Here is a 12,505-nt window from a genome sequence, read left to right as displayed (position 1 = left end):
CCATTTTCTGCTACTTTATTCTTCCACTCCACTACATTTATTTGACAACTTTAGTTACTAGTTAATTTGTGGTTTACATGATGCATGAGGTGCAAAGTAGCACATTTTTAAGTACATTTATTTTATCAGCAAGGTGATAAAAATAATAATACTGATAGTCAGAAATATGCTGAATATATTATGTGATATTATATTATGTGTCATTATTCATGTTTAATGACTGACACATAAAAATCATACAGACCACAATGAATACACACTCCAGTGGCAACCTACCATGTCCGTTGGGCCGATATTAGATATTATTGAATATTGCGATATTTGCCATCATATGCAATATTTTTCACAATACTGAACAGCTGTCACGGCATCGTCTGGCTTTTATCTTGAAAAGAAAATGCACACAGAGCTGTCGTCGCAGTGGAGGCAAAGCACATCAATATTTCTGGAGGTTACGTCACGTGGCAGTTGAGCAGTTCACAGCAACAATAATATCGTCTATCGTGATATTTGTGCAGGAAAATATCGTGATATAAAATTTTGGATACTCCTCAAGCCTCCAGATCATCTGTATAATGACTGAGAGGAGGTAGCGTGGTGTACCTCAAAGCTAGCACATGAGCGCTATACTCCTCCTGCTGGAGACCTCCTGTAACTACTGCTACTTTTACGACTGCAGGTGTTGAACATAAAACATTAAAACACAAAAATACTGTACTCTGCTGCAACTGGCAGTAAACATTAAATTGCTGAATATGAGACCATTGAATGTAACTCTACTGTACATGTACTTGTAATTAACTTGTGTCCGGCAAATAAAATCACTTAAACTATTCATTTTCTTGAGTTTGAAGAACCAAAGCGAGGCCCTGACCCATGAAGCTTCAACACGTCTGAATGTGGATTCAGATAACGATCGATCGGAGTGAAGAAACAGGTTCCTCTCACAAATGAAACAGCAAAAAAAAAAAAACAGATGTAGATGAGTTTAGAAACAGTGAACAGCCACTGAGGAGAGAGGAAGGTAGGAACTGATGATATTTTTATTCATTAACAGATGGAAATACTACAAAACCATTCTTAAAATATGTATTACATTAACTGTATCTGGTACAAGTAAGGAGATAATTGGATATGGAATCAATCATCTTATAATACATTTTGTTTTAAAGGCACCTTTAATAACAATCAAGGTCACCTTACAGCATAAAAACGTAGTCAAAAAACAAAGGCAGTAATAGAACATGTAAGACATAAATATACAATATGAAGCAATGAAGTAATAAAACATGATAAACAAAGCATCATCTGAACATCTGGACAGCTTGTCCCTTAGTTTTGGGACCTGAAACTTGGTAACGGTGGTTAACTGTCATGTTAATCTGTCACATTAATAAGGGCTCATTTGTGATCTTTATTCTGACTTTGTACTTACGAAATTTTTGGTCAAATTTTAAGACATTTTAAAATGAATTTTAAGAAAAATATGAAACAAAAACATTTAGTTTATGTTCATTAAATCTTTAACTCAATATATATTGTTCTTTATTTAATATGCCAATTAATTTGAATTGACCTTTATAGAAGTGACATTCATTTTACTTTCGACATCCCTGATGTTAAAATGGCGTTAGATTATTAACAGAACAACTGCAGGGCAGCATTTCTAGATAAATATGCACATTTTAAAAAGTTAAGAATTACAGACAGCCTTTGTTTCCCCTTTAACTTGCAGCTCTGTTTAAGGCAAGAAGCAAAGCATTTTATCTTCCTCTTCCTGTCCTTTTGTAAGGAGAGCCAAATAAATTATTATTCACCACTCACACCAAAATCAAGCAGAATTCTGGACGGCTTTAAATACTGTGGAAGATAAAAACTTTAGTTTAGAAGTTAAATGTAATAACTGTGGTGTCAGAACAGAAAAAGATCTGTTGAGCCTTCAACAAACATTTTGTTGCTGCTGGCGATTTATTTAACGATGTGTATACAGGACCCACAACCACTCCTAGGGCTTGCATATACCTTGTAACCACGCCTCACTTAGCAAATAACACATATATTTAAACTTTACATTTCAACTGGTGTGATTCCCAGTGTCTGGAAGTCTGCTCGAACGATTCCTTCGTATAAAGGGAGGAGACATCAGTGATCTCGGCAAATACCCAAACTTCCCTTTAAAATCCTGGAATCACCGGTAAATAACGAACTCAAAGTTTTTCTATCAAATTATTGTGTTTTGACTCGTCACCAGTCTGGTTTCAGACCTGAGCGTCGAACCATCTCAGCTGTTCCATTAATTGCAAATGATACTGAGGAAGCATTGTGCAGCTGTTGTCATTGATTTGTCAAAAGATTTGGATACAGTTGATCATTCTCCTCTAATCCAGTTACTATGTCATAATGGGTTTGATTCAATTGCTCGCAGATGGTTTCAGAATGACCTTTTGGAAAGACTGCAATTTGTCAAAGCCGGAAATATTCAATCAGAGTTCTTGTCGGGGACAAAAGATGTTCCACAAGGATAGGTTTTGGGCCCCGTTTACAATTTATATAAATAAAAAAGTCTCTTTTATAACTGAATGCAGTGTCCGTCTTTATGCAGATGACATGATTCTGTATTGTTTTGCAGACTGTACAACTTGCTGTCGAGGGTTCCTCTCCACACTAAGAGGTTTCTGATGCCGCTTGATATTTAAAAAAAAACACTTTCCTGTAAACATGAGGCTGGAATGACTAGGGAAAGGGTGTCAGAGATCAAATTGCAAAGACCTTATTTGTTGTTTTTCCTCCTTTTGTCCAGAGACATTATGGCCCTGTCCTTTCTGTCCTGCGTCGCCCTCGGTGTCATCAGCTCTATCTCTGCCATCCTTGCACTGCCCCCTGCTGAGCCACCACTGATCAAAGACCATCCCTTTGTGGTCATATGGAATGCCCCCACCGACAGGTGTCAAAACCTCCACATCCCACTGGACACCTCAGCTTTCCAGGCGGTGACCACACCAGCCGCAGTGTCTGGTCAGTTCCTAACCATCTTCTACGAGAACCGCCTCGGCCGCTACCCTAAAGTCGACACTGTCAAGCACAAGCTCTACAACGGCGGGTTCCCCCAAAAAGGGAACCTGACTGAGCATCTGGCTAAGGCTCGGCAACAGATTGATTACTATATCTCCCAGGATTCTTCTCCTGGGCTGGCTGTCATCGACTGGGAGTCCTGGCGCCCCTTATGGGACCAGAACTTTGGATCGAAACGTATTTATCAGAAGTTGTCCATCAATTATGCCACGCAGAAGGCCCCATTTTTATCATCTGCGGAAATTTCCAAACTGGCCAAGAGCCAGTTTGAGGAGGCCGGACGGCGCTTCATGGAGAAGACCATCAGCCTTGGTATTGGTGAGCGTCCGAGCCGTCGCTGGGGCTTCTACCTGTTCCCCTACTGCCGCAACTATGACTGGCACAGTCCTGGCTACACGGGTAAATGCTCCATTAAGACCCAGAAGCAGAACAACCAGATGATGTGGCTGTGGGAGCACAGCACCGCCCTCTTTCCCTCCATCTACCTTCACCAGAGCCTGGGGAACTCCCCTAATGCTGCACTCTATGTGCGCAACCATGTCGTGGAGGCGTTGAGGGTAGCCATGCTGCCTAAACGTCCATACACAATGCCGGTCTACGTCTACTCCAGGCCACTGTACCGACAGCAGACCCAAAAGTACCTGAGCAAGGTGAGCCAGTTTCATTACTAGGGTTAGGGTTAGGGTTCATTTCTAGTTTCTCGTTCACTAACCTTAGATCTGAGGACAGAAATGCGGGTGACAGGCTATCCAGATTTGAGCTTTGCATTCAGGAGCTCCATTTTTTGAAAACCAAACCTGGAAAACAAATAATAAAACAAACAGTGAGTGACAGCAACTTTTCCACATATAAATTTGCCAAAGACACTAAATGCTACCACATTACTGTTTTATTTTTTTTTGGTCTAAGTGTGGGACATTTCTCTTTTATTTTGAACATCTTTTATTTTGAGCATTATCCAAATTTCACCCAGTGGTCACTTGCAGTATTGCAGCAAAAAATTCTCCTGCAGCCCTGAAGGAGTATTTCTTGACTAACTTGGTCATAAAGTTGATGAAACAGATTAAAGTTTACGTGCTGTGGAACAAACTAATCTATAACCTGATTATTAGGAGTATTTCTCGTCTAAAATCTCGTCTAAATTCGTCCTGTCTCAGATGGACCTGGTGAGCACTATAGGAGAGTCTGCAGCTCTGGGAGCCTCAGGGGTCGTAATGTGGGGAGCAACTGAAGACTACAACAACAAGGTAACCACAGTTTACTGAAGCACACTTACTGGTTGGACTTGTCTGCTCCAAGTCAATAATCACTTGTTAGTGTATGTTTAAAATGTAGCTGTAGGCGACTGCACTGTAGGAGATGAAGAACAAAGTACACAGTCTTTTCTTAGTCTCTTTAGTACAAAATGCCCTTTTTCTGTTTTCTTGGACATTGTTTTCATTCTCAACTGCCGTGGAGGAATAGTGACACAACAGTGACTGAGATGAAGGAAATAGAGTCAGGATCGGTATCAGAACCGCTTTATTGGCCAAGTATGTGCACGCACCTACAATGACTCCAGGTTTACACTGCTTAAATAGAGATAGACATACAGCGAGGAACAAGGACAACAAGACCTGAACAAAAGAGCTGAAGGTAAAGAGTAAAGAATGGTGAACGGCACAGGACAGTAATGTCCAGCAGCATGTAGAAAGTAGGTGTGTATACAGAGCTGTATAATGATATCATCTATGCCAACACCACACAAAGTACACACCGACCAGTCTTAATACTTATCAACTGTTCTGTGTGTTGTAAACAGAAATAGAGCAAAGAAATAATAACTAGATAAATATGCACATATGGGGAGGATGACATAGAGTCATATATCTATCTATCTATCTATATCTATATCTATATATATATATACATATATACATACATATATATATATGTATATATGCATGATTATATGTTGAAAACTGTGCATTGGTATCGTTGGTGTTTTGGGTCTCGAGGGATATTAAGAAGAAACTGGAAATGATCGTGCAGACTCGATATCTTGTGGCCTTTACAGTGTCTGTGTGTCTCTGCAGCCATGACGAGTTACTGTATGTGTAACACCGTTCACAGGACTGAAAACGGGAACCCAGATGACCAGCAAACCATTAATCTGCCCTTGTTTCCTCTTTAAGGAGGAACTTGAGGCTGTGACACTGCAGTTTTTTGTTATCTCCACCGACAGATGTGAAACTTATTTGACTTTTCTGCTTTTGCCTGTTATCGTTATGATTATTATTACTATTATTATTATTATCGATTATGGTATATATGAAATGATGGTATATATGCTACATGGTGCCGTTTAAGGTGAGTTCAGCAGGGTTAGTAGCAACGGAGACATCTGCCTGTTAGTGAAGGTCACCCTGCTGGACACAGTGCCAGTGGCGGTGGGCCTTTTAATTACAGCCTTCCTTTGACAGTTAACAGTCTCAAACAGAAATGACTGATATCATGCTGTTGAAGGTGCTTCTGGTTGGCTGTGCAACTTTAAATGGCAAGATATCTTATTATTTACCTGCAGCAGTTTGTATTTATGACAGGTATCTTGCTAAAAATGTGCAAAAAATGTAACATAATATCTCATCTATCATGTGTAGGCTGTTTTTTTCTGGGGATTGTGTAGACACTGACATTTTAATCATATCTGAGGAAAAACCATCTTGTTTGGAGGATCTGACTGGATTTGTTTAAAGATGCATGATGTAGTTTTTGAAAATAAATTCATAGAGGTAATATTTGCAATATTGATAAGGTAATAATGCAAATTAAGAAATATTCATTATTTCCATAAGTGAATAAACAAGCTGTTCTCAGAGGAAAATAAGGTCACCAGAATGCTGTTTGAAGCTGCAAAGCTGGCAGGGTCCGCCACATATAAACAGTAAAAACAGTATAAATTGGGTTGTCCTTTAAGGTCAGTTTGTTTATTCAGTTTATTCAGTCATGAAAACAAAGAGAGTTTGTTTATTTAGGTGTTTGAGCATAAAAATCATTAAATGAGTCACAATTTCTTCCCAAAAACTACAAAGTGCACCTTTAAGTAGATTGCAGGAAGAGAGAGGTCAGCTGCTGGGTCAGAGAGTGGCGCTGCACTGCTCACTACACACGGTCTGTACGCTTTCAAGGTAATAATGACATGAACAAGTCACACGGTGAATTTTCAGCTCTACCTTCCGTCTCGCCGACATCGTGTTCAGGTTCCTCTGGTCTCTAGGAAATGCAAATGCTGCGGTGACATTAGACAGTGACAACCTCACTGAGCTGTTCCTGCTCGTCCAGCTAGTGCTGTGAGGAGAAATGAAATGGAGAACATCAAGACACACACTGGATATCGTGGGAGAAAAATATGATTCTCCCAGGTCATTCTGTCCTCATACAATAAGGACGTCATACGTACCCTGTACAGACGTTAAAGTCTGGATAAGGATAGTGAAGACTGCTCTATGAGGAGCATATCTCATGGTCTCTGCAACCTAGTTATTCAAAGCTACTGTAGATATGTCTACAGAACAGATGTCTGACGAACCAAGCCAAGGCAAAGCTGACTGTTTGCGCAAAACTCGTAAGGAGGCCTTCGATCTATCTATGTTAGCAGACTTAGTGTCTGTGACCTATTTTCCTCTACTCCTCTGGCTAGAGGTGAGACGAACTCTGCACTCACCCCCCTTGATATGTTGTCAAACAGATAACCATGTATGGGAGGTACTGTCATGTTGTTCCTCCTTGATCAAGCTTGTATAAACTATCTCAACGTAAGTCATCGGTGTCTCTGAGTCTCCTTCATCTCTCCTGAATCTCTCCTGAGCTCTGCTGCCACGCAATGTCTCCGTCTGCTGGCTGGATTTTAAACACAATGGGAATTTAGAGTTTTGACTGGTGGAGGTTGCTGAAGCTGGTCAGTGGTGGAGGGTTCAAGCTGCAGAGAAGCAAACTGAGTTAACAATGTGAACTCAGGAGTTATTAGGAGGTTTTTTTTTGCCCTTTCAGAGCATGTGAAATACTGTAAGTGCCTGCAAATAAGAGCACACATCATTTTATATTAGATATGTGAATTTGTAGGTGTTTTGTTACGCAAAACAAAACCAGTCAATGAAGATCTTTCTCTTCCGATTTAAATTTCTCTCACAAAACTACGGAGTGCACCTTTAATGGAATTCCCATTATGTGTTATTATCGAGCAAACGGACGAAGCACTTTTTATATAAAACCGATTCAGCACCATCAGCTGGTTGACATTTGTGGTTCAGAGTGAAATTTCTGGACAGATTGTTGTCAAATGTTTGACTAAAACTCAACATTTAACACTTAATCTAATAAAAATGTCACCATAAATATTTCCCTTGGACATTTTCACTTTATTGTCTCTCTCTGACAAATTCCTCATTGTTAAACTAAACTTAAAGGAACAGTTCACCTAAAAATGTCAACCCAAATCCAGTCATCATCTCCTCCCTCCATGCTGGTGAAGTTTCGTAGTCCACAAAACACAAACAGCGCTGCAGCGTTCTGCTAAACAGCTGAAGCAGCTGGAGACTTTTTAAACATTTAAAAAAAAAAAAAAAAAGTACAACTCGTTCGATATAATCCCAGTGTCTGGAATCACAGAGAGCCAAAATTAATTTGAAAATAATGTATTTACACCTTTTTTTAAGCCAAAAATGACACTGCGAAGCCAGAAGCGTTAGCGTACACCTCATCTGACGTGGGTGCACGTTGACGGTGCAAACAATGTCTTTTCAAATCAGTTTTGGATCTTGGTGCGTCTGGAGACAAGTCTCCAGCTGCTTCAGTTGTTTAGGAGAACGCTGCAACGCTGTTTCACTGTGAAGCTCCAGAAATGTTTTGTGGACTGCAAAACTCCACCTGACTTTGCATCAGCATGGGAGTGAGGAGATGATGACTGGATTTTCATTTTTGGGTGAACCGTTCCTTTAACCCATTACTGACCTGTCTCAATATACCTCTCTCACCTGTTAACTCCTCCCCCTTCCTTTAGGTGGCCTGTCAGACTCTATCCGACTACCTGACCTCCACCTTAAACCCGTACATCGCTAACGTGACGGCGGCCGCCACGCTCTGCAGCGAGGTCTTGTGCCAGGGGAAGGGCCGCTGCGTTAGGAAGAGCTACAACTCCAGCCACTACCTGCACCTGAACCACGACAACTTCAGCATCCTGCGTGCGGACATGAAGTACGTGGCAGTCGGTCGCCCGTCCGCCGCCGACCTGAGCGTCTGGGCTCAGAACTTCACCTGTCAGTGCTACGCTGGAAGGACATGTTCACCCAGACTGCAGCCGCCGACCACGATCAAAGTCATCTGGGTTTAATCTGATTACATCTGATTTACAGATTACATTATGTCGTCATTACTCACTTAAAGCTACCGTCTGAAATTTGATGAAATTATGTCCACATCCACAATCTGCTGCTTCAAAAAATGTAATGTGCAAAAAATGATTATTAATCCGACACAATATTGATTTATTCGAAGCCCTAACCCTAATAAAAGCTTTTCTGCAAACAAGTTTTTGCTTTCGTTGTTTCACTGACAAACCATTGTACTGAACAGAACATCAGAACAGGTCAAAGAAATCAGAACCAAAGGGAAAAGACAGGGAAGAAAAACAGACGAACCAACGAAGAGTAAATGAAAAACACAGACTTAAAAAACACGAGGGCTAATGAACAAACGACACACGGTGTACACAGAAAAGTAGAAAGCAGGATAAACTTTCAAAATAAAGCAGGAAACCAACAGAACTTAAACCTTGGGCCGTGACAGTTCAGTCACTGAAATCCAGTCTTAATGTGGATCCGGACAAACACAAGTTAACGTGCTCAGGTTGCATCCTGGTGAACATTTTTCAGATGAGAAGATGTTCAAAAATGAAAATGCTCACTGGCATAATGAGGTTCGAAACTGGTTCAAAAGATTTTTCACCAACTATCTGAAGACGTTGATTAAACGTGCACATTGAGACCATACTGGCTGTGTCCTGGAGGATGAAAAGTGTCTCCATTGCAAATCCTGCACCACTCTGTTTTGCTGCAGGTATCAGAAATTGAACCGCAACAGCTGCTCCACCCTCGCAGCCACAATCACACCACATATTTCTGTGGCATGAAACCTCAGATTTATTTTTTCAGCATGTGCAACTCACTCCCAAAGTCCTGACTCGGTGTAGTCAGAGCTGTCACGCCTCAGTGCTCGCACATTGTCGGAGTTAGTCATTCTTATTTCCATCTGCCTTTGACCTTTGTTACCTTGTTAATGAAATTCAATTGACAGTCAGAGGACAATAAAGTCTGAATGACGAAGCTGATGACTATCTGTGTTGCAATCAGCTGATAATGTGATTCATCATTCCGGTGATGAAACCTGGTGGATTTCCTTCAGCTCAGTACGTTTCCAGCCACAGCTGACCAAGTTCAAACTCTCACTGCATTCTTTGCGTGTCCAGACGTGAGACCTTGGATGTGAGCAGCAGTCTGTCCACACATTGTCCTCATCCCACAGCTTCCTCAGATATCCTCCTCCGGGCAGAGCGGAGGAAAGGGCTCATCCTCAGCCCGGAGCACATCGGGACGTCCCAATGAAAAACAGAAACAGCTCAGGCCTGCAAATCATTCTGCTCTGACAAGTTTCCACAAGTGTTCTGCCAGTTACAGCTTATTTAAAGAGGAGCTATTTAGACTCCCAGAGGAGAGCGAGGTTAGTGTTTACGACTAACAGGTAGTAATTTCACGACTCACTCGGAGTGCAGTTTGGACGGCAGGAAGTTGGACCTCCAGAACAGGTTGGTGCTCATTAACGGCGTCTGCTTTACTGTCACGTTTGGGTTCAAAAGGTTTATTGTTTGTTTGTTTTTCTGCGAGTTTAACCCGAACATTACTGGGGTCCAGGTCAGTGGCAGCTGTGATATTGGTTCTACCTTGAGGAAAATGTAACCTGATTCATTAACTGTAGAAACACAGAAACCATAAAACTGTCAGGCTGTAAGCTGCCTGGAGACAAAGATACTGTAGTTACACATGTGATCCTGTGACCTCGTAAAGATACTGAAGTTCACACTGTGCAGCCTTTAAAACACAGTAAATACTGCGTGTGCTGTGTTTACACCGTCTTAAAAGTCACCGTGATCAATCCATCAGAACAGATTCGCTTGTAAAAATGATAAAAGTGCAAATGAGAAACTGGTTTTGGAGAAGGAAGATACGACTGTGGGAGACTGTGGACAGCTTACTATATTTAGAAGAAGATGTCTGTAAAGTGTCCGGTGTCAGATTTGTCTTTGTTTTTAACCGTCCTGATCAACACATCCTCACATCAGAACGACTGAACAGGCTGATAGCCAGCGACTCCAAAAACAGTTTGATTGTTGCTGCACTAGAGCAACAGGTGAACATCTTCATCCTGCAGTCGCAGTTTGAGGCAAACATTGTGGTTTGACTCATCACAACATTACTTGTATGACTCGTCCCTACGTTACAGGTCAGGTCATGTACGCGTCTGGCTGTCACGATATCAGATCATCACCACATGATCATCTTTGCCAAACAAATTCATGATAACAATATTAAACGTGATATAAATGAAATTACAAAAAAAAAAAAAGGTAGCAATCGAATCTGTCTTTAACTTTGTTCACTGTGTGTTTTGTCTCTTTTTTGCCAAATAAATTACCCTCAAAATACGAGTGTAGGAAAGTCTGTAACCATAACTGCAAACAAGTAAAACAGTGTGCAGAAAGAACGATTACTATCAACTGCTTCATCACTAGTGAAAAGGCAACTATGATTCCTCATGCAGACGTGAACGAGCTCACTGAACGATAAATCCTAAATCACTGTGCGACACTTAAAGGTGAACTAGTCAGCTTACTGTGAATCAGTTACCAGATTATTCAACTGGTCATATAAAACAACATAATGTGATCTGCTTATGCAAAATCAGATAAACACACCCAGCTTTTGTCCAATATTACGTTTTCTCCGGCGCATGTTTACCTTTAATCCGGTTTTCTTCATTCTTTTGCATCATGTGTAAAAACGTAAAAGAAACCAGATGTTGTTCAAACGCGAGCAGATTCGTCTTCTGCTCATGTGCATGATGCGAAGAAGCAAAGCATTATTTTGCAAACTTAACAAATCCCACATAAGGACGCCGCTGACCGCTGGAGACGCCATGATAACCGACGTCATGCTGACAGGATGTTTGAGAAAAAACTAAACAGTTTTACTTCATGTGCTTGAAAGAAATCTACCTGTTTTTTTCCATTTTGGCATTTAAAGTGCAAGCAAGCACGTTATCGGATTATTGTGGTCATGTAAACTTTTTAATGTATCTGTATTATTAATCCAAGTGTAGCGAGACTTACCGCCGCTGTAGGTTCACTCTGCACAACAGTCCTCTCTCAGGCGATGTTTCTCGGTTCCCCTTGTCTTAATTCATCCAGTCCACAAAAAATAATGTGCAAACAAAATCCCTCAGTGCCAACGTGCCTGTGTTTGGTGTGCAGCAGTCATCTGAGGTCCAGCACAGCACTGCATTAAAGGAGGAGAGTGTAATTAGCCAACAGACAACAGCTCTGACAATCAACTCAGCTGGCGCTGGAGTCACAGACTGACCACAACATAACTGTGACTGTCTGCTCATCTGAACATCAGATTTGGGTTCCTAAGAGCTTAAAGTCCAAACTATGATATTTCATTGGCAGAGACCCCAGAATTTGCATCGTCAGTCAAATTAGATGAGCTGTTTTCACCCAGCATGACACAAGGGTAACGTACCCAGATGAGTTGCTCTCATCTGTGCTGCTCTCACCAGTCATGTTATAATGAGAATGGGTGGTACAGCTGCAGGTGACGGGCCATGCATGTGACTCTCATGTCTCCAAATAAAGCTACAGCCAGGCGTTAGCTTATCTTAGCATAAACACTGGAAACAAGGTGGGAAACAGCTGGCCTGGCTCCACCCAAAGGTCAAATACACTGATTTCAGAGAGTTTATCTCGTTTTATCGCTCGTAACTAATTTCCTGACACCTTCAGACAGTTTTAACAGCTTGGTCTGTTGCTGTGGTGAATCAAGAGAAACACACAGATACTAACTGAAGCTGAAGAGGATTCGTGCCTCGACAATTACTGAATCAGCTCTTTGTCTTAAGGTTATTAAAAAGACATAAATCTTCCGTGAAGTCAGGACATGTGGGACGATGTATCACTGCTCTCGTGTGGACAACCTTCCAACTCCGTGTTTTAACTTGAACTGGAGGGCCTCTGGTCTGCTGAGCTGGAAAAACAAAAATATCAGGTAGTTAATTAAGTGTATGCAGGCTATTGTTGGAGAAATGGAGCCTTAACACTGACGAAAGGTAGTCAAAGGTTACGAGA

General features: G+C 41.3%; 1 protein-coding gene across 1 annotated transcript; it reads left to right on the top strand.

Moving 5' to 3' along the window:
- Nucleotides 1-2,807: 2,807 nt before the first annotated feature.
- On the top strand, nt 2,808-8,605 carry LOC141001354 (hyaluronidase PH-20-like). Its single transcript, XM_073472403.1, has 3 exons — nt 2,808-3,722; nt 4,230-4,319; nt 8,111-8,605. Exons 1-3 carry the CDS (start codon nt 2,808-2,810, stop codon nt 8,438-8,440), a joined length of 1,335 nt encoding a protein of 444 aa, XP_073328504.1. The 3' UTR covers nt 8,441-8,605.
- The last annotated feature ends 3,900 nt before the right edge of the window (nt 8,606-12,505 follow it).

Source organism: Pagrus major, chromosome 8, assembly GCF_040436345.1.
Source record: "Pagrus major chromosome 8, Pma_NU_1.0".
NCBI lineage: Eukaryota > Metazoa > Chordata > Actinopteri > Spariformes > Sparidae > Pagrus > Pagrus major.
This window is presented reverse-complemented; position numbering and strand designations above follow the sequence as displayed.